Source organism: Stenella coeruleoalba (genome assembly GCF_951394435.1).
Source record: "Stenella coeruleoalba genome assembly, chromosome: 1".
In the NCBI taxonomy this organism is placed as follows: domain Eukaryota; kingdom Metazoa; phylum Chordata; class Mammalia; order Artiodactyla; family Delphinidae; genus Stenella; species Stenella coeruleoalba.
The window spans coordinates 174,941,834-174,964,367 of NC_137169.1; the positions used below are offsets into that span (position 1 = coordinate 174,941,834).

The 22,534-nt window shown below is 45.0% G+C and overlaps 2 protein-coding genes across 2 annotated transcripts; both read left to right on the top strand.

The window, feature by feature from the left end:
* The first annotated feature begins 1,099 nt into the window (after nucleotides 1-1,099).
* On the top strand, nucleotides 1,100-22,007 carry RNASEL (ribonuclease L). Its single transcript, XM_079920406.1, is given in 8 exon segments — nucleotides 1,100-1,289; nucleotides 3,722-5,385; nucleotides 9,614-9,699; nucleotides 13,898-14,103; nucleotides 14,904-15,036; nucleotides 19,000-19,130; nucleotides 19,784-19,905; nucleotides 19,908-22,007. Coding segments are annotated over 7 exon segments (2,211 nt in total). The 5' UTR covers nucleotides 1,100-1,289; nucleotides 3,722-3,908; the 3' UTR covers nucleotides 19,964-22,007.
* LOC307185855 (nucleolar and coiled-body phosphoprotein 1-like) lies at nucleotides 10,609-13,603 on the top strand. The gene has a single exon (XM_079920414.1). The coding sequence runs from the start codon at nucleotides 10,625-10,627 to the stop codon at nucleotides 12,752-12,754; it is 2,130 nt and encodes a 709-aa protein (XP_079776540.1). The 5' UTR covers nucleotides 10,609-10,624; the 3' UTR covers nucleotides 12,755-13,603.
* Nucleotides 22,008-22,534: the final 527 nt, after the last annotated feature.

The following is a 22,534-nucleotide window of genomic DNA, read 5'->3' on the forward strand; positions in this document are numbered from 1 at the left end:
TCAGTTTCTTCCAGTAAGCGATAGGAAGGGCTGAGGTAGTCATCCCCTTGCAGATGAAAGTAGGAGACTTGGGATTGGAATGAGAATGGGGAGTGGCATTCAGGGGCTGGTACCATTCATGGGGATGGAGAAAAAGGAAAGGAGCAGGTTTAGGGAGAGATGAGAATCTCTGTTTGGGACACGTTCTAGATTTGTGGGTCTGAAGTTCAGCAGAGAGGCTGGGGCTAGAGAGAGAGGCTTGGGAGTCACTGGGGTGTAAGGGGCAACAGAGGTCGAGAGTCTGGATGGCGTGCCGCTGGTGACCAACATGTCACCACACCTTGCTCGCTGTTCATGACCCTCTAGGAAGTTTGTCTCCCGGCAAGACTGGATGTTCTTTGAGGACAGGAATACTTCCCATGGTAGCCTTCAGTATACAGCGTGCATCTCCATGCTAGGAAAATGGTCAGGAACGGAACTTCTAGAGCAGAAAGGAATCTTAAAAACCATATTAACATGAGAGAATGAGGCCCAACATTGTTCAACCACTTGCCTGTGGTCACTCAGCAAAACAGCCACAGCTCTGGCTGCAGGACCAGGTCTTAAGACTGCCAGCCTTGTGCCCTTTCCAGGAGGCCACATCGCCTCAGGGTGGTGAGTTGACAGCACCCAGGTGAGCGAAGGAGCTTGGGCTTTGGGCTGATCTAGCTTCCTGCAGCCTCCGTGTCATCATCATCAGGATTGTTAGGGGTTGATCGGGTCCGAGTCTCTTGTGATGCAATGAACATAGTGCCAGGCACCCTGTCGGTGCCCAATACATGTTTATTTACCATTCATTTCCCTCAAGAAGATAGGGGGTTTGGAACAACGTGGTCAGGTTGGAGCTGTGACCTGAAAGCCTGAAGGCTGAGCAGCACGATCTTGGACATCAAATCAGCCCTCAGCAATCAGTTAAGAGCCACCGAATAAATACATGTATATGTATAACTGAATCCCTTTGCTGTACACCTGAAATTAACATATTGTTAATCCACTATACTCCAATAGAAAATAAAAGGTTAGAAAACAAAAGAGCCACTGCTTTCCTCTAGGAGGTTTAAAGGTGCTACTAGCTCAGGCCACCTCTGCTGAGTGTAGGCGTGGTCAGTGTCCCCTCCCTCCTCCTTTCACTCTCCTTTCTAGGCTCCGCCCGGCTGGCTCGCTTCTCGATGCTCCAGCCCCAGAAAGAACTGTTTCCTTGTTGGCTACAGTGTTTGAGGGTTAGGTGCTGCCAGAGAAATAACCAAGGAAGAGGCGTCTCTGTTTAGAAGGTAAGGTGGGCAGAAGGAGGAGAGCTGGGAAAGCTTGAGAAGTTGTTTTCTTTGAAGGATTCCTTGGGCTTTGGGGACTGGAGATGACAGTGGGTGTAGAACTGGAGGAGAGGAGAGAGCTCACAGAGCCAGCTGGTCAGCCCCAGGGGGCCCTTTGGGCCTGAGCCCACCTGAGATTCCCAGGGTTCTGTCACAATCCACACATTATTTATGCAAGTCATCTCAGTTTATCAGGCACATCTTGTCATGTGGAGAAAATGAAACTGAAAGCAGGACTCTTCCCTTGCAGTGTTTTTGATGGGTTATTTTCATTTTCTACTCTGATATTTCACTTGGGGGTTCTTTTATTATTATTATTATCGTCATTTTTATTTGCATTTCCTCAAAAGGAGTCCAAGATGTGGTATTCTTAAACGACTGTATTACACTGAAGTTAGCAGTTGGAGGTGGGCTGGAATAAATAAAAGACCGGAGGAGGAAAGAAGTTCGAAGAAACCCTGAGTCTTCCAGGTTTCTTCGAGATTCTTTCCTTCTCTGGTCCTTTATTCCAGCCCACCTCACACTCACTGTCACCGGAAGTGTTTACACAAACATTGGGTCCAGAGAGTTCATTACCGGGTGATTGTGCTTCCGCTGCACATTTGATTAGACCTCTGAGGTAAGGGCTTTGACACTGTCGGAGGGGGTGAGATTGCTGAAAAATGGTTGCTCTGTGAATTTTGCAGCAGACGTAGTTACGTAAATATTCAGGTAACAGTTTGCTGCCATCTGCTGTTTGAATTGGGTCTAAATTGCTCAGAGCTGATCAAGGGCAGTTGGATTAAACTGACACCCCAGGTTCCCTATTTGTGTAGTATGTATATGCACATGGGTGGGGAGACTGGGATTTGTTAACTTTTGTTTTCATAAACGGACGTAATTAGCTCTACCATTTATTGAAGGCTTAATATTTCCCCCTCTCCCTACTTCAATGCACTTTATACGGGGGACTGTATTTATTGTTGCCCCCATTTGAGGGAACAGAAAATCGAGACTTAATAATCTAAGGTTACACGATTAGGAAGTAAGAGTCTAGAATTACACGACCAGGGGCTCAAACTTCGATCTTGCTGAGTTGGGAGTCCAAGTTCTTAACCATACTCTACACTAGTTTGAATAGGACTGCACACATGCAAAGAACCAGGAATGTGCTGAGCGTGTTCAACCAGAAACACAAACTGATGAAAAACACATATTTTCTTATTAAATGAGGGTTCTGTTTTTTTTAAAAGGCCATCTATTCCTAGTAAGAGTATGTTTATATGGCATTGGGAAAAAATGTATTAATATAGGTTGAGAATCCTAAAAACAATCATAGCCTTTGACTCGGCATTCAGTTCTTTGAAATCTATCATAAGAAATCTATTATAAGATCTATCATAAGAAAACAAGCTAAAGTAAGCTAAATTTGCTCTAACATTATTTCGAATTGTGAAAAAAATAATCATTTTGAAACTCTGTTTTAAAAGTTATTTTAAAAATTTGCTCCATAGTAGAGAACTGAAAAACCTCTCTGATGGCATATTGCATAGCCATCAAAATGTTTTAAAACACTTGTAGGGCTTCCCTGGTGGCGCAGTGGTTGAGAGTCCGCCTGCCGATGCAGGGGACACGGGTTCGTGCCCCGGTCCGGGAAGATCCCACATGCCGCGGAGCGGCTGGGCCCGTGAGCCATGGCCGCTGAGCCTGCGCGTCCGGAGCCTGTGCTCCGCAACGGGAGAGGCCACAGCAGTGAGAGGCCCGCGTACTGCAAAAACAACCAAAAAAAATCCCACTTGCAATAACATAGGACATTATTTATAATAAGGCATTAAATGAAAGGAGGCAGGATACAAAGTTACTTACAGAGCATGAGCCCAACTATTTTTTTAAAAATCTATAGAAATATACTAAAATATTAACAATACCTGTTCCTGGGCAATGGGAGAATAAAGTAATAATTTTCTTGTTTAAAATTTATATATATTTATAATATTCTATAATAAAAATTTCTATAATAGATGTATTTTGAAAAAGTTGCTAGTAAAATTAACTTCTCAAATTCAAATGTTTTCGTTTTTTTATAAATTTATTTATTTTTGGCTGCATTGGGTCTTCGTTGCTGCATTCAGGCTTTCTCTAGTTGCTGCGAGCGGGGGCTACTCTTCGTTGCGGTGCACAGGCTCCTCATTGCGGTGGCTTCTCTTGTTGTGGAGCATGGGCTCTAGGCGCGTGGGCTTCAGTAGTTGTGGCTCACGAGCTTAGTTGCTCCACGGCATGTGGTATCTTCCCGGACCAGGGCTTGAACCCGTGTCCCCTGCATTGGCAGGCAGATTCTTAACCACTGCACCACCAGGGAAGTCTAAATGTTTTCTCACTATTATAAAATTATGAAGTTCCTCTCTCATCTCCAGGTGGAAAGTCGGAAGACTTCAAGAGTATTGTCCTTCCTGATACTGGTGGTCTGTAGCCAGATAATTCTGTTTACCCTGACAGGATTTTCTAAGAGTTCCACGTCTCTTTGATCAAATCCCAAGGAGATAAGTTTTTCATTTTCTTGAAAAAACGGCAAAAAATTTGTAACCAGTGGTATTTACCATCATGGAGACCAAGAGCCCTAACAATCCTCAGGAAAGACCCACACCCTCTACTAATGGGAGGGTTTCAGAGGAAGACAATCATTTGTTGATTAAAGCTACTAAAGAAGATGACATTGAGCTGGTCCAGCAATTGCTAAAAAAAGGGGCTGATGTCAATTTCCAGGACGAAGAATGGGGCTGGTCACCTTTGCATAATGCAGTACAAAGTGGCAACGAGGACATTGTGGATCTTCTGCTTAACTACGGTGCTGAGCCTTGTCTGCGGAAGAGGAATGGGGCCACTCCCTTCATAGTTGCTGGCATCACTGGAAATGTGAAGGTGCTCAAACTTTTACTTCCGAAAGTAGCAGATGTCAACGAGTGCGATGTTCATGGCTTCACAGCTTTCATGGAAGCCTCTGCGTATGGTAGAGTCGAAGCCTTAAGGTTCCTGTATAACAATGGAGCCAAGGTGAATTTGCATCGAAAGACAAAGCAGGATCAAGAGAAGATTAGGAAAGGAGGGGCCACTGCTCTCATGGATGCTGCTGAAGAAGGGCATGTAGATGTCGTGAGGATCCTCCTTCACGAGATGGGGGCAGATGTCAATGCCCGAGACAATATGGGTAGAAATGCTTTGACCTATGCTCTTCTGCACTCTGACAATGAGAAGGTGAAGGCCATTACTCGCCTTCTGCTGGACTGTAAGGTTGATGTCAGTGTGAGGGGGGAAGGAAAGAAGACGCCCCTGATCCTGGCAGTGGAAAAGAAGAACCTGGGTTTGTTACAGATGCTTCTGGAACAAAAACATATAGAGATCAATGACACAGACAATGAGGGCAAAACAGCACTGCATCTTGCTGTTGAACTCAAGCTGAAGGAAATTGCCCAGTTGCTGTGCCGCAAAGGAGCCAGAACAGATTGTGGAGACCTTCTTGCCATAGCAAGGCGCAATTATGACCATGACCTTGCAAAGTTTCTTCGCCAGCATGGAGCCGTAGAAGATTTTCACGCTCCTGCTCAAGACTGGAAGCCACAGAGCTCACGCTGGGGGGAAGCCCTGAAACATCTCCACGGGATATACCGCCCTATGATTGGCAAACTTAAGATCTTTATTGATGAAGAATATAAAATTGCTGACACTTCTGAAGGGGGCATCTACCTGGGGTTCTATGAAGACCAAGAGGTAGCTGTGAAGCTATTCTATGAAGGGAGCACACATGGACAAAATGAAGTCTCCTCGTTGCAGAGCAACCGAATCAACAGTAATGTGGTGACATTCTATGGCAGTGAGAACTACAAGGGCTCTCTGTATGTGTGCCTCGCCCTGTGTGAACACACACTGGAGGAGCACTTGGCCAACCACAGAGGGGAGGCTGTGCGAAATAAGGAAGATGAGTTTGCTCGAAATGTCCTCTCATCTCTATTTAAGGCTGTTGAGGAACTACACCTGTCTGGATACACTCACCAGGATCTGCAGCCACAAAACATGTTAATAGGTAAGTTCCCAGTGTTCTCTTAGAAACGTAGGGCCTTTTGTTACGAGGGGAAAGGATTTTCATGGCAGAACAGGGAAAAACTAGAGTCAGTGTGGATTGTTCAGTTTGAGGATTAATGTAACAAATCGATGGTGACAGTGCAACCTCTCCTGCTACCAGGTATAACCCGTATTCCACGTGGAGGTCGAGGATGCCAATGGAATAGCAGGCTAACCTTATATTGCCCTTGGCAAATACAGATTTGTAGGTCTTGGATGGAGCCAGCTCCAGAAGTTTGAATTCTTAGAGTAGTCTGCAAGTCAGGAAACCTAGAAAGTGTGTTCCTTCAGAGAAGGTGGCAGTTACAGTGAAACTTAATGGCAAAGCTGAGGTTAAAATTGGGATCCAGGTTAAGATGTGACACGGTGAAACATACTGCAAGTAGACTGAACAAGTCAGTGTCCACTGCTGCAAACCCAAACCAAAATAAACTAAAGCAACATTCAAGGATACAAGCAGAGCTGAGGGCTTTGCTGGTGGCGCAGTGGTTAAGAATCCGCCTGCCAATGCAGGGGACATGGGTTCGAGCCCTGGTCCGGGAAGATCCCACATGCCGCAGAACAACTAATCCTGTGCGCCACAGCTACTGAGCCTGTGAGCCACAACTACTGAGCCCGTGAGCCACAACTACGCACCTAGAGCCCATGCTCCACAACAAGAGAAGCCACCACAATGAGAAGCCTGCACATGGCAACGAAGAGTAGCCCCTGCTCGCCGCAACTAGAGAAAACCTGCACAGCAACGAAGACCCAACACAGCCAAACAAACAAACAAACAAACAAACGAAGCAGAGTAGGGAACAAACGTATGGACCCCAAGGGGGGGAAGTGGGGGGGGCAGCAAGATGCATTGGGAGACTGGGATTGACATATATACACTAATATGTATAAAATAGAGAACTAATAAGAACCTGCGGTATGAAAAATAAATAAATAAAATAAAATTCAAAACTTCCCCCCCCCCGCCAAAAAAAAAACAAGCAGAGCTGAGTGTAAAGTCCCAGGGGGCAAGGTGGGACAGTAAAAATAGCCTTGGCTTCAGCCATATTTAAGGAGCCTTGCAGCCTTGTCCCACCACTTTGTAGCTTTGTAACCTCAAGCAAGTCGCTTAATTCTGTGAGCATTGGTTTCCTCACTTGAGACTGATAATACCTCCCTCATAAGGTTGTTATGAGGTCTAAGTGCAGTATGTCAAATGGACAAGTCATCTGTACATTGTAAGTGCCCAACAAAGGCCAGGTGCTTGTCTAGAGGGCTAAGCAGAAGCAGATACCTAACCTACCGACATGCACTGACATTTCAGCTTGGTGTAAGGGACCAGGGCAAAAAGAAGATGTGGGTACTGAGAGTCAGAGAACGGTACTTAAGGTCCTGGAAGAGAGAAATAGGTAGACGTAAGATCTGGTTTTAGTGTGAGGACAGGTGTTTGTGGCACTCCTTCCTGGTTTTAAGCAACTTCGCTGGGGAGACTGACAAGGGCCAGAAATATGTGCAACTCTACCCAGTAAGGAAGTCTTTGAGGTTCAGCCAAAGGTGAGGTCCTTCCCAAGTTTACCTGCTGATCTTGATGCAAAAGGATCACATATCACGTTCTAAAGAAAAATAAGTTGTGACTACCTATTCTTTGAAATTTCTAGCACCACTTCTTCCATTCTTAAGCTTGAACAGTAAAGAACTGATTATATTTCTGCCTCAAGGTGGCGAACCTAGCACGTACTGCAGACTCTTCCCTGTATTAAATCCCTCCAATGATGGGAAAAGATTTTTAAATGAATTCATAACTGAGATCAACATTAAAAAAAGAATTCCTAGAGGACAAAATCCTTGAAGAATCATGGAGAGACTAAACATAGATAGGATGGGATTGAAGAATAATATAGGAGTCCAGGACAAATGCAGGAAGCCACAGATAAACATTACTTATGAACGTAGGAACAGTGTAGAAAAGTGCCACTCCAAAGTGATGGAAGCCAGAAGCAGGAGAGGACCAAGGACCAGCTAGCAGGCAGATTGCTGCGACAGTCGACACTAGGAAGATCAAACCCTGGGCTTCCCCTCTTCCCCAGGGACCAAGCATCTATGACAGACCTTTCTTCTACAGACAGGGGGACTGCTTGAGACACTGGGTCATTGGTGATATCAAGAGAAACAAAGAGCAGTTAAACATGCAAGATTTCTGCCAAAGCAGCTACTAAGTGGCATGTCCTGCTTACCCCCGAGCTTCACTGAATAAAATGCAAAGCAGAAGCTCTGACGACTGCCTCCATTCCTCCACTCTGTTGGGTGGCATTAACAGAAACAACTCACAGGACATCAGGGAGTCTCGACTGCAAAGTAAGGCTTACAGTCGAAAATCACTTAGGATATGCAAGAGGTGCCAATACCATGAAAGAGAGGCATGAAACAGAAGAATTTACACCCAAAGAAACATAGCTAACCAAATGTGTACGTTTCCATGACTGTTAAAAGAAATTGTCACAAATCTGGTGGCTTAAAACAACAGGAATTTAATCTCCCACAGTTCTGGAGGCCAGAAGTATGAAACCAGTTCCACTGGCACCAAATCAGGTGCCAGCAGGGCCAAATTCCCTCTCTACACTGTAGTGCAGAAACTGGGCATAAGCATTAAAACTTTTTATAGCACTTTAACAATATCTGTTGAAACTGAAAATAAAAAATTGGGGCGTGTAAAAAACAAATCAAATGTTAGAAGAGATGTGAGGTATTCCATTAGGTACTTTCAAATGTCAGTAGCAGAAAACTCGACTCCAAGTGGCTTAAATAAGTGAAGGGAATTTATCACTTCAAATAATCGAAAGTGGTCTGTGGTTTATGATCTGCACCCCATCTGCCCCTTCACCCTCATCACAAGCAACTTTCTGACTCTGTCCCTCCTCCCCAAGTGCACACTTGGGCCTTCCTTCTGCCAGAGTGGACTTCGCCACGCATTCCTAGCTGGAATCCTCTCTTCCCTCTGTTCCCCATTCCACTCACCTACCCAAATTCTACTTTCTGATCTTTTCTGTCTAGGCGTCTCTTGCATTTTTTTTTTTTTTTTTTTTTGGCCGCACCATGCAGCATGTGGGATCTTATTTCCTCAACTAGATTGATCCCATGCCCCCTGCAGTGGAAGTTTGGAGTCCTAACCACTGAACCAGCAGGGGATTCCCTAGGTGTCTCTTCCTTAAAGAAAACTTCTCCACCCTCCCCGCACCCCCACCCCAGCCATGTAGCTCTTCTCGTGATCCACTTTTAGGGCATCCTGCACTTTTGGCTAGCATTTTCAAAATTGCAATTCATTTAATGTTTATCCTCCTTTAGTATTGGTCCCCTTGCCCAGAGACTCTAAACTCTGTAGGGCCAGGACTGTGTTCTCCTTCCTCGCCATCATTTTTTTCCCCTCACTAAACACTTGTTGAATGATTTAGTGGGTTCCTTTTTGTTAGACTCTGAGTTTCCTCACAACTGTGATGTCTAAGTTCATAATGAAAGGAGTTTGAGAAGCACACAGTTGTACTGGCCATCATCCTGTGTGGGGTTACCCAGCCTTCCTCTCAGACTCCTTGAAGCCACCTCTTCGAGGACAAATTACTGACTCACCCACCTTTCATTTTGTTCCTGACCCCTCTCTTCCAGGCATCCCTCTTTCTGAGGACTTAGTGGCTTCCTTTAAGGGAGGAAGATTCTGAAGGGGGCAAGGAGGCAGTGACTCATTACCAGCACATGGTTTATTCGTGGTAACAGATTTCAACGTCTTAGTGGGCAGTGACCAGTGGGCTTGATTTGGTGGAATGCTATGCTTAAGGTGGTCTTGGATTCGGAGCCTTGTTTAGTTGTTCTTTAGCTATAGGATGTAACCTTAACTCCTGCCAGCAGCTTCTTTACAGATCTGTGCTCTTTGACCCCAGGAGTTGCATGACTGGGGAGCTGGTTATACTTATCCTCATGCTTCCCCACCCCTTGGCTTGGAACAAATAAAATGTAAGTCCTGCTCTTGGCAGATACCTGAGAGATCAAACGACACAGTGCACATGACAGTGTTTTGAGAAGCAAACAACAAAGCAGATATGAGCTTATCATTGTCTTCCTCAGAGATGATAGGTTGTACATTGTGTTACAGACTTATTTAAATTAATTACAGCATGTGGAGAATGAGGATTTTCAATGCATCTCTACAAACTCTCCCTTAGATTACAAGAATGGCGCTTACCTGGCAGATTTCGATAAAAGCATCAAGTGGACCGGAGATCCACAGGAAATCAAGAGAGATCTAAAGGTAATTTCTACAAACAATTTACTTTTCCATCTTTCTGCTTCCTTCTTTATTCATTACTTTACTCCCTGTGGCCAGTTAGAGGATGTTCCTATTTCAACCAGAAGGAAAGACATTTCACGGCATTTCCCTGGTACTCACTGCCTTCACTCCCTTGCAGACAGCCAAGTGGGTGTGGGGTTGACCATCGCCGTGGCCCCTTTCTCTATGTCTTTAGATCTCTCTCTGACCCCACAGGCTGAATAGTAAATACACTGAACACGCCACAGTTCTTCCAGAATTACCGCCAGGAGATTTTCTCCAAAATAATTCCACAATTCCTGTAGGAGGTATTTTCTGCCTAAAGACAAAGTAAATGAGATTTCTTTTCCCACTCTATTCAAACACGTGTGCCAAACTCCTAGGAGGGCCAGCGACTAAGGCCCTCTCAAGCACAGCGGAGGGATGGGATCGATCCGCACCTCAAAAGAGACTAAACTTGGCCCCAAAGATTGAGATCCTGAAAGAACTGTTTCTCCAGAGAGGAGACAGAACAGAGACGTAGCCTCTGCAGACCACGGCTCCCAGATAGATTCTGAGCTTGTCAGCGCAGCTCTCGCCTGGAGTTTTCCAGGGCGCTGAACTTCCAACCCAATAGACGAGAACTCTCCATCCATGCCTGGCCTTTCTGGTTCAGCGGCTCCAGATTTTAGCTCCTTCACTGACTGGTGTCCTTCCCAGTGCAGTTTCTATGCTGGCCTCCTTCCTGGTCCTTCCTCCCTTGCTGTGCCCTGACTCCTGGGGCCTTCCCTCTATTCTGCGGGACCTGGTCTGGCTCCTTTATCTGTGGCCTGACATAGGCCCGACCCAAAGTCCCAGTTCCCACCCAGACTCTGAGCATCCCCCTTGTTTAAAACCTTCTCCCTGAGTGACGCGTATTGCCGAGAGGATGGCGGACGCCGGCTTACGCCGCGTGGTTCCCAGCGACCTGTATCCCCTCGTGCTCGGCTTTCTGCGCGATAACCAGCTCTCGGACGTGGCCAACAAGTTCGCCAAGGCAACAGGCGCTACCCAGCAGGATGCCAATGCCTCTTCCCTCTTGGACCTCTATAGTTTCTGGCTCAAGTCCACCAAGGCCCCAAAGCGGAAGTTACAGGCAAATGGACCAGTGACTAAGAAGGCTAAGAAGAAGACTTCATCCAGTGACAGCAGTGAGGACAGCAGTGAGGAGGAAAAAACTCAAGGGCCTCCCGCTAAGAAAGCTGCTGTACCTGCCAAGCGGGCCAGTCTGCTTCAGCATCCTGGAAAGGCTGCAGTCAAGGCATCAGAGAGCAGCAGCAGCAGTGAAGAATCCAGTGATGAGGAGGAGGAGGACAAAAAGAAAAAGCCTGTCCAGAAGGGAGTTAAGCCCCAAGCCAAGACAGTCAAAGCTCCTCCTAAGAAGGCCAAGAGCTCTGATTCTGATTCTGACTCAAGCTCAGAAGATGAGGTGCCAAAGAACCAGAAACCAAAGACAACACCCGTGGCAGCTAAAGCTCAGGCTAAAGCCCTAGCCAAACCAGGTATACCAGTTCGTCCAGCACCTAAAGTAGTCAATGGCAAAGCAGCTGGTAGTAACAGCAGCAGCAGCAGTAGCAGCAGCAGCAGTGATGATGACTCAGAGGAGGGGAAAGCAGCAGCTGTATCTAAGAAGACTGTACCTAAAAAGCAAGCTGTGGCCAAGGCCCCAGTGGAAGCAGCTGTCACTCCTGCCCAAAAGAGTTCCAGCAGTGAGGACTCCTCCAGTGAGGAGGAGGAGGAGGAAGAGCAGAAGAAAAAACCCATGAAGAAAAAACCAGGTCCCTATAGTTCAGTTCCCCCGCCTTCTGTTCCCCCACCCAAGAAGTCCCTGGGAATTCAGGCTCCCAAGAAAGCTGCAGAGAAGCAGCAGCCTGTGGAGAGCAGTGAGGACAGCAGCGACGAGTCTGATTCAAGTTCTGAGGAAGAAAAGAGACCCCCAGCTAAGGCAGTCATCTCCAAAGCAACTACTAAACCAGCTCCAGCAAAGAAGGCAGCAGAGAGCTCTTCAGACAGCTCAGACTCCGACAGTTCTGATGAAGCTCCTGCTAAGCCAGCCAGTACCACCAAGAATTCCTCAGGTAAGCCAGCTGCCACTCCCAAGCAGTCTGCGGTTAAGCCAGCTACAACTCCCAAGCAGCCTGCAGCCACTGGCCAGAAGCCTCTGACCAGAAAGGCTGATAGCTCCTCCAGCGAGGAGGAGAGCAGTGCTAGTGAGGAGGAGAAGACGAAGAGGACTGTAGCCACCCCTGAGTCCAAGCTGATGGCCAAAGCAGCTCCGTCGTTGCCTGCCAGGCAGGCCTCTCAGGGTGGTGGGGACAGCAGCTCTGATTCAGACAGCTCCAGCAGCGAGGAAGACGAGCAAGAGAAGACGCCTAAACCCCCAGCCAAAAAGAAGCCACAGAAGGCAGGGGGAACTGTAGCCCCTTCCAAACCAGCCTCTGTGAAGAAAGCAAAGGCCGAGAGCAGCAGCACTTCTTCCTCTGAGGACTCCAGTGAGCAGGAGGAAGAGGAGAAGCCCAAGGCCAAGGGCACTCCAAGACCACAAACCGCCAAGGCCAATGGCACCTCTGCACTGACTGCCCAGAATGGAAAAGCAGACAAGGACAGCAACGAGGAGGAGCGGGGCAAGAAAAAGGCAGCAGTGGCAGTTGCTAAGCCAGGTTCAGGAAAGAAGCGGAAGCAGAATGAGGCTGCTAAGGAGGCAGAGACTCCTCTAGCCAAGAAGATAAAGCCCCAGACCCCCAACACGTTTCCTAAAAGGAAGAAAGGAGAACGAAGGGGATCCTCCCCATTCCGAAGGATCAGGGAGGAGGAGATTGAGTTGGATGCTCGAGTGGCAGACAATTCCTTTGACGCCAAGCGGGGTGCAACCGGAGACTGGGGGGAGCGAGCCAATCAAGTTCTGAAGTTCACCAAAGGCAAATCCTTCCGGCATGAGAAAACCAAGAAGAAGCGGGGCAGTTACCGGGGAGGCTCCATCTCTGTCCAAGTCAATTCTGTTAAGTTTGACAGCGAGTGACCGTGGACCATCTGTAGCACAGCAGGGGTGATGATCTGAGACCACTCACTTTCCCCAGTGGACCTGGGAACCCTCAGCTCTATCGGGGGAGGGTCTCAGTGAGGAGAGCAGTTTAGATTAGGTCTGAAGGCTTTGCGTCGTAACATCCTCTAAGGTCCTTTTCTGTGTTTGTGGTTTTGTACAGATTTGTTTTTGAGTGTTGGGTAGCAAGGACAAGGTAAGGGGAGTGTTCTTTTTTAAGAAAAATTGTTTTAGTTGTCATTCTCCCTGTTTTGTGGAAGTTCTCATACTGAGAAATTTGTATATTTTACATTAGATTATTTCTTACTGATTTTTGTTGTGGTTTTCAGAGGTGGGTTCACAGATTAAAATCTCAGCTATCTTCCAAGATGTGGTAAAGGTCACATTATGAATTTTTATAATTGGAGAATTCTGTCTATGGGAGTGCTTGTGTCCACATTTCATCCTTTCTACCCCTCAGGGCCCTGGTGAGGGGTGGCTAAGACTGGTTAATGTATTTATCTGTTAAGCATGAACTATGTACCTCATTCGTGGGGTCTAGGACTGAAGTTTTCAGCCAGCATGGACTTACCTACTTTGGCGGATAAAATTTACTGTTTTGTTTCAGGCAAAATTCTGGTGTGGTGTGAATGCCGTCGGGTCAGTCTGAATATTTCGTTTGCTATAATTTTCTTATTACATAATGTTTGCGATATATGTTTTTTAATTTGAAAGCATAAACTTTTTTATTGTTCAAAGACAAAAAAAAAAAAAAAAAAAAAAAAAAAACCTTCTCCCTTTCCCCTGTTTATCTAAATTCTATCCGTACTTGGAGGTCTAGCTCAAATTCCTCTTCCTCTAAGCAGTCTGCCCTGACAACTCTGGCCTGGGATTATCTTTTGTTCCTTATAAACCTAAACCTATAAACTATACTACCTTGAAGGGGTAGTATCCTAGACTACACTACCTTGAAGAGTTCTCTGTGCACAAGCCCATGCCTTCTCTCCCTGACCAGGCTGTGGAATCCCCTCGAGATTCTACCCGTTTTCCATTTGCTCATAGCCTGTGCCACACCCTCCAAAGTTCCCCAAATAGAGCGAAAATTCATAAGCGCTTTTGGTTTGATTTATGGCTTTTGTGTAGGCCCTGGGACTGCTGGTCCTGTACGTGGTAAACCAGGGAGACATTTCTTTTGAGAGGCTGAAGGATCTAAGACATGGAGAGTTGATTCAACTTTCTCCAGATAAGGAAACTCGGGACCTCATTCGTCACCTGTTCTCCCCTGGGGACAATGTGAAGGACCATCTGAGTGGCCTGCTGGGTCATCCCTTCTTTTGGAGTTGGGCGAGGTAAGGAAAACTGAGTGTATATTACAGGCCTCCAGGACAGAGACAGTGAGTGTATTAGTCAGGGCTCTTTATATATGTACAAAATAAGGAAATACCTCATGCAATATTGGGGCTGAGAAGTTCCACTATTTGCCATCTTCAAGCTGGTGACCCAGGAAAGCCAATGGTGTAATTTAATCTGAATCCAAAGGTCTGGGAACCAGGGGAGCTGAAGATGGAGATTCCAGTAAGGGTCTGAAAGCCCGAGAACTGGGACAGCTGAGGGCAAGAGAAGAGCCATGTCCCAGCTGAAGCAACCAGGCAGAGAGGGGCGAATTTCCCCTTTCGTTCTAGGCAGGCCCTCCATAGATTCAATGATGCCCACTCACATTGGGGAGGGCCATCTGCTTTACTGAGTCCACTGGTTCAAATGCTAATCTCCTCGGAAACATCCTCACAGACACACCCAGAATAATATTTAACCTGGGCCCTGTGTGGTCAGTGACATTAACACATAAAATTAACCATCATGGTGAGGTGGGCAGGAGTCAGGCTGGGAGTCAGCAGACCCAGGCTTTTCTCTCAGCTTGGCATTTCCTGGCTGGGTGTCATTGGAGCAGTGACTGAACTTCTCTGGATCTGGTTTTCTCCATTGAAGAATAGAAAAAGGATGAGGGAAAACAGAGAGAGAGAGCGCTCTCCCCTTACGCAGATTTTAGAGACATGCTTTTACTACTCCTATCAAAAGCCAAAATCTAATAGTTCTGTAAAGATTAGATGGAATTAGGATGGAACAACCGTGATGATTCTGTCATTCTCAGCCGCTACAGGACCCTTAGGGATGTGGGAAATGAATCTGACATCAAAACGAGAAATGCTGAGAGCAAGATCCTCCAGCTTCTGCAACCTGGAACATCTGAACTTTCCACAAGTTTTGCCCAGTGGACAACTAAGGTGCGAACAACTCCTATGGTCTGGGAGTTATTCCAGGAATAAGAATCTGTGTCATGTGTTATGTTGGTTTTCCTAACTTTTTTATACTACGGGCCTGGCCCAACCAAGTGGTGAGAAAGGGGATTTTCCTCTCCCTCCTCCCATCCCAGGTCCCCTCTGCCCTTTGGGTCTCTGCTCCAGGCCAGGCCCTCCTGAGAGTCTCATCCAGGCTCCTCTTTAGGATGGCCTTGTCACAGCCCAAGAGCCTTTTTCTTTTCTGTGACTCTTTCTCTCAAGCCTTGTTTTCTGAGCGAGGTCTGACTAATAGTTCTATTTCCACTGTGACAAGAGCAGCTGATGAAATAGAGTTTAGCCCAAAGGAGGGACTCCCCCATGGGGCATTTCCATCCAGGGAGACTGGCTCCCTCTGCTGTCAGTGAACAGCCCTGCCTGAGCATCCGTGTACATAGACACACCTATTTTCTGTATGAGAGAACAGAAAATGAAAAAAAAAAGAAAAGAAAAAAACATGATCTTTCAAATTCCTCCTCTTCCAGAGAAGGTCCACTCAATATAGTGGAACATAAAAATTAATCACCATTTCAGTCTAGTCAGTACTACCAGAACTTTCGTTATTATTAATGAGCAGACATCTATCAAGTACCAGTATGTGTTAGGCCCATGCAAGGTCAGAGATATACAAAACATAGTACAGCATCCATGTGGGGCGGAGAGACCCACAGAATGATGGCTGTGGGATACATGCTGGGTACCCCAGAGACATGGGCAAAGCATTATGGGAAAATCCATAGCTCTCAAGTCTTTGAGTGAGACCAGCAGCTTCTGTTATCTTAAGAGCTGAAGAGTTCTTTCAAACCTCTTCATTTCTGCGTCTCATTTTTCTTTCCTTCCCTTGCTTGCCTCTAGACCACATATCACACTCATAATTGCTGGCTTAACGTCTCTCTTTCTTGCTACACAGTAAGTTCCACGAGGGCAGAGACCATCCGCTGTCTTGTCTGTCATTGTATTCTTGGCATGGAGTAGGTGTGCCATGACTCTTTGCTAAATGAATGTCTATAAAAGTTCAGCTAAAAATTAAACTTGTAGAAACAAAGACATTTGAAACCAGAGCAGATGATAGTAATAGCTAACGATCACGTAGTGCTAACTACATGGCAGCTGTAGTTCTCAGGACTTTCCATGAGTAACCACAGTTAATCTTTACAACAGCCTCTGAGGCAATTAGCTCCATCTTGCAGGTGGGTAAACTGAGGCACAGACAAGTGATTTGTTTCAAAGGCACAGAATCAGTAAAGGGTGCAGCAGGATTTGAAGCTGGGCACTCTGGCTTAAAGGCCATGTGCTAACCTGTAGCTGATAGAGATTGTCATTTTCTTTTTCTTTTTAATGTCTGAGACAGAGAAACAGTACTACAGGCAATAGAAAGGAGAAATCCAACCTCAAGACTGAAGTGCTAGTAAAAGTGGTTGCAAAAGTAGAAATAAGAGAAGTATAGAGCACAAAGCACAGAAGAAGCAGGTGATGAAAGCTATTGTTTCCCTTCTTTTCTCACTCTCCACTCAGTGTTAAATGGAGCATTATTTTCAGACCATATAGGAAAGTCATTCTCTTGAAGGTTAATTATCTGGCCTTTACTTTCTGTTTGAAAGCAGAAGCAAGGTTTGAGAAAATGCAGTGGTGTTGGGTAAATTGTCAATCAAAGCCCAAAGGTCCAGAGGCACAAGAAGGAAGGACAGAATTGAAATGAAGAGGAAAGTACAAATAAGGTGCTAAATATCACTAGAGAGATAAAGGTTATGGAGGTAATGGAACGTTATCAGTCATCAGATGTGATGATACAGGTGGGTTCTAAGGTGCAAAAATGTAATTTTAAAAAGCGTGTCCAGGGGCTTCCCTGGTGGCACAGTGGTTGAGAGTCCGCCTGCCGATGCAGGGGACACGGGTTCGTGCTCTGGTCTGGGAAGATCCCACATGCCGTGGAGCGGCTGGCCCCGTGAGCCATGGCCGCTGAGCCTGCGCGTCTGGAGCCTGTGCTCCGCAACAGGAGAGGCCACAACAGTGAGAGGCCCGTGTACCACACAAAAAATAAATAATTAAAAAAAAAAAGTGTTCCCAGAGAACAAGATACAACAACGAGGAACCTGGGAGACAAGGGGGTTGGAGAAAATGGGGCTGAACCCAAAGACGCAAGACTCTATCATCCAGAGAAAGGAGCCTCAGTTCTATTTATAAACATGAAAAATTATGGTAGAACTACTTTTTTATCCTCAGATAATTTACATAAGATTTTATTCTGATTGTACTACAAATGACAAAAGGATACCCAATCTACTGTAATAGAAGGTACAGAATTGAAAAGCGAATAGGAAAATAGAGATACAGAAAAAAAGATAATACAAATGAGACCAAATATTAAATGTGCCAATTCCCCTAGAGAAACATTTAAAACTGATTAAAAATAAAAATATAAAAACGTATTTAATCAACAAGGTCCTACTGCATAACACAGGGAACTATATTCAATACCCTCTAATAAACCATAATGGAAAAGAATGTGAAAAAGAATATGTATATATATGTATAACTGAATCACTTTGCTGTACCAGAAAGTACAACATTGTAAATCAACTATATTTCAATAAAAAAATGGGAAATAAAAAAAAAAAAGGCCACGCGCTAAAGCGGCTCACTGCACAATGTTATGATGCCATCAAGTCCACCAAATCATTTAATTGCCAAGGAAGTTGAGGCTCAGAGGTGGAACCCCAAATACACAGGGCTGGAAAGCCAGAGGTTGGCAGAGCTGGAAAGAGAATTCTGTTCTTTTGTCTCCCAGTTCATTGGTTCTTTCCCTTAAATTTCATTGACATATGTTGAATTTTGATTGACTTCAAGTCTTATCTTTTCATTTTTATTTTCAGCTTTGTTGTCCTGTTGATTTTGGTGACTTGCCCATTTTCCTGGGCATGCAACCAGTTTTCCAGTGTGGACTCCACCTTCTTCACATGGCTGCCTCTTCTCGCACACATACATGCTCAGCATTTCTCACATGTGCTCCACACATAGTACCCCCAGGCAGGCTTCTAGTCACCAGTTACTCTTCCTAAGGGACCCTCTGGCTTCATGGTTGTTGCATCTTATTCTCTTACTCCAGACTCTTTCTACCTATCAGAGCCATCTACAAGAGGAAGGCATTATTATTATTATTATTATTATTTTATTTTTTTGCGGTATGCGGGCCTCTCACTGTTGTGGCCTCTCCCATTGCGGAGCACAGGCTCCGGATGCGCAGGCTCAGTGGCCATGGCTCACGGGTCCAGCCGCTCCGCGGCATGTGGGATCCTCCTGGACCGGGGCACAAACCCGTGTCCCCTGCACCGGCAGGCGGACTCTCAACCACTGCGCCACCAGGGAAGCCCAGGAAGGCATTATTAATATGACAGCAGCTGCCCTGGGACACCTAGGGACAAGGAGAAACATGTAACCTTTGGAAACATAATTACAAACAAAACAAAACAAAGAACAACTACACTCACTATGGCAATGGCTGCAACGCCTGGTTTCAGTCAGGACAACCCTCTTGAAGGAGGAGATGTAATCAAGTATGAAATTGGAAGGGTGGCCACAAGGACAGTGCTACTGTAGAGTATAGTGAGCAAATTTCCTCGTATAGTAGCCAACGATTTCCTAAACCGTGTTTTAATGTAGTTAATTTCTATGAAAACAATTCTCTTGGAAAATAGATACACGAATTTAAAGTTATTTATAATTCCACATCCAAACACAACTACAGTTAGCGTTGTGGTGTACGGTGCTTATGTCCATTCTTTTCTTTGTATTAATTTGCTTTATCAATTAGTGGAAATTTTGACAAATATTCAGATTTGTACTCTGCCTTTTTGTACTAACATTCAGGATTTATTTTGTGTTGCCACCACATTTTTGTGTAATTTTTTTTAGATTGACAAATTTGTGATGAAAGAAATGAATCAGCGTTGTAAAAAAGGCAACTTTTATCGGGACACCGTGGGTGACCTGCTGAGGTTCATCCGGAATTTGGGAGAGCACATCAATGAAAAAAAGAATCGAGAGTAAGTCATGTATGAGAAGTCATGTTTGAGATGAGAATAATTGAAAAATTCCAGTTCTAAATTTATATCTGCTAATTTGATAGAAAGAAGAATATTTATTTTGATGAAAGTCATTCCTCCTTCTGTGTGGAAAAGGGCCATGACAAGGGTCTTACAGTCAACAGTGGACATGCCCTGCAGGTTCTCCTCTTCCTTTTCATTTTTTGCTGAGCCCCCTTTAACAGTAGGCTAGCGATTCTTGTGTGAAGAAACACAGGGGACTGCGTGGCTGGGTAAAGCGAATGTAGCATTGGAAGAGTAGCCCCGTGTTAATCCAATTAGCTTTCGCTGCCAAAATTCTTAGCTGTAAACTCACAAAAAGCTTGCAGTTTTGAGGGCTTTTTTGGATTTCAGCATTGTAGATAAGGGATTGTGGGATAGTATTATGTTCATTTTATGGATAATAAAACTGAGGTTCATAAAACTTAAGTTGCCAAAGTTTAGTCCATTAGTTGAAGAGTCAGGGGATGAATCTTGCTCTGTCAGATTCCAAAGTCCTCATTTATTCTGCTATAGAAACCAGGGGAGCAAAAAAGGTTTCCAGGGCCATATGCTATAAAGGGGGGATGCAGAGTTTGGGGCAAGCATATCAAAATATTTATGTTTCATTTCAGGATGAAGTCAAAAATTGGAGAACCTTCCCAGTATTTTCAGGAGAAATTTCCCGATCTGGTCATGTATGTCTATAGGAAACTACAGAACACAGAATACACAAAGCATTTTCCAAAAACTCACAGCTAAATAAGCCTAGGTGTGATGGAGGTGGTGGTGGTGAGCAGGCTGGCCAGCCCTAGTGCCTTTTGAATTCAGGGAAGTATTTTTTTGCTGTGTAATCCTGGGCGAGTCACAACTCTCTGGGCCTCTTGACATTTTTTTTTTTTTTTGGCCGCACCACGTGGCATGTGGGATCTTAGTTCCCCCACCAGGGACTGAAGCCATGCCCCCTGTAGCGGAAGCACGGAGTCCTAACCACTGGACCACCAGGGAATTCCCTGAGCCTTTTGACTAACCTGGTTGCTTGTGAGCAATGAATTGGATAGCTGATGTGTCAGTTCCTGGTGCCGTGCTCAGCATTCTCCACGTTTATAACAAAAACAAGCATATGCTCAAACCACTCTAGTCCTTTTTAAGGGTAAAGCTTAGTGGCAGGAGCTGGGAGAGCATCCTGCTAAGATTCCTCTTGTCAACTGCACCAAAGGAGTGAGTTCCTAAACCTCTAATGTTTTATGTTTTACATCAATTGTCTCATGTAATTCTCCCAACAACCTTGCAAGATAAGATTAATATCCCCTTTTAGGAACTGAAGAGCCTGAGAGACTCAGGGAAATTGAACTACTTGCCCCAGATTATACAACTTGCACAGAGCGCAGTATAAATGGACGTGGTGTTATTGTTACCTCTCACTCGGCACCTTAGAACTTAATTACTAGCTCAGAGCTCTTCTACATGAGACCCAAAAGGTCAAATGGGCTCTGGGTGGCTCATTCATTCATTCAATATTTGTTGAGCACTAACTAGTATAAGTCTAAGCACCAACTGTATGAAATGCGTTCCTTCTAGAATCACCTGTGTTGGTTTTCTATTATGTCAAGGCTGTATTTCTCAACTGTAGGCAATCTTGCCCTTCAGGGGCCATTGGGCAGTTAAAATGTCCGTCAAAGCTGAGGGTGGGGGGTTGTACTGGCATCTAGTAGATAGAGGTCAAGGATGCTGCTGAACATTCTATGATGTGCACAGGATAGCACCCCCGAAACACAGAATTATCCGGAAGAACAGAATTATCAGTGACACTGAGGTTGAGAACTTCTGCCTTAGCGGGCTGTGCTACCTTTGAACTGGCTGGGAGCCCAGGACTGTGGACTGTGTGGCTCACCTCACAGAGGACTGACTTGAGTGTGATGTCTTGCTTTTCGATCTGCAGTGAGACAGTTCCAGTGTCACCCCCTCAGGAAGTCCTCTGAATGCCCTCACTTTCCACACCCCTGTCTGAGTGTCCTCTCTGGCTTCCTAGTACCCATGGCCACACAAGAGCATGTTTCTCTCCACCCAGAGCATGATTCTTCCCCACTGGAATGATATATATATCATTGGCTCCTTAGGGCCCATGATAGATATATTTTTTGATGTGTATCATACAGCCTAGCAAAATGTCTGCCACATGGTAATGACCAATAAATATGCATTGAAAAATGAACGATCCCTCTTCATACATGAGTAATAATGCTAGGACATATTTTGATGGTGTTTTATAAGTTATAAATTACACCTGCATATTTTACTTCTTTTCGTTTTCAAAATAATCCTGTAAGATACGTGTTGCGATCCTCATTTTGCAGATGAGGAAACTAAGGTTAGAGACGTGTTGATTTACTCTAACGCATAGGAAGTGTCACTGTCTGAATTTGAAAAGATTTTCTGGCATGAAGTCTGATGTTCTTTCCATTTATCCTCACTGTGGTGGTGAAGATGAAACTTTGTAATGAGAGGAGCTGTGAGAAAAAAGTGTCTTAGGTTCTTTCTGAAAAGGAGATGGTCTTGACTTCCCTGGTGGTCCCGTGGTTAAGGCTCTGCACTTCCAGCACAGGGGGTGCGGGTTCGATCCCTGGTTGGGGACTAAGATACCATATGCCACAGGGCATGGCCAAAAATAAATAAATAAATAGAATTTAAAAAGGAGGTGGTCTAAAAAGGGTGTCACTGAATGAAATTAACAAGTACTGGAAGAAAAAAACTTAAGACTTTTCTTTAAGGTTTTAGGAGCAGCAAGGTTGCTTTAAGTTTTAAAAGTAAGATTTGTTTTTCTGATTTGTAGTGAGTACTTGGATATGACAATCAAATGCCCATTTATAAAGCATATTCAATAAAACTTTGAATTACCTGAATGTCTGATTTTCTCTGAGTGACATTTCTACTTTAGAGAGTAGTGATATCTACAATAGAAAATGCTCAGTGATTAATTCCTGGGTAAGCTTTAAGAAAGGCATCCTGCTCTTTAAAAATGGGAAAAGGAGCCTAATTTCAGCCCTCCATTAATTCGGGAACAATACACACCTTGGGGGTCCTTGTAGAAAAGGAAAGGTCTGATCATTGTACTCTCTACTTTAATCCTCTAAGCGTTTCTGTGGACATGCTGCAAATATTTCTTATTCAGTTGCCATTATCACAAACATTTAATTGAGCTTGTAGTTCATGTTAGGTACTGTGTTAGGCAAAGTGATTCTGTGCTTGGGCTTGTCAAGCAGAAGCGCCGGTTACACAGAGACGAGGGGAGCTTGCCTGCCTAGAATGCACTGAACAAGCAACACAGGAGAGGAAAATTATGGTAAGAATAATAGTTACCACCTCTTGAGCACCTACCGCTTTCC

What these genes read in the sequence shown, in the direction of transcription:
- LOC307185855 (XM_079920414.1), top strand. Translation starts at nt 10,625, where the DNA reads ATGGCGGACGCCGGCTTACGCCGCGTGGTTCCCAGCGACCTGTATCCC.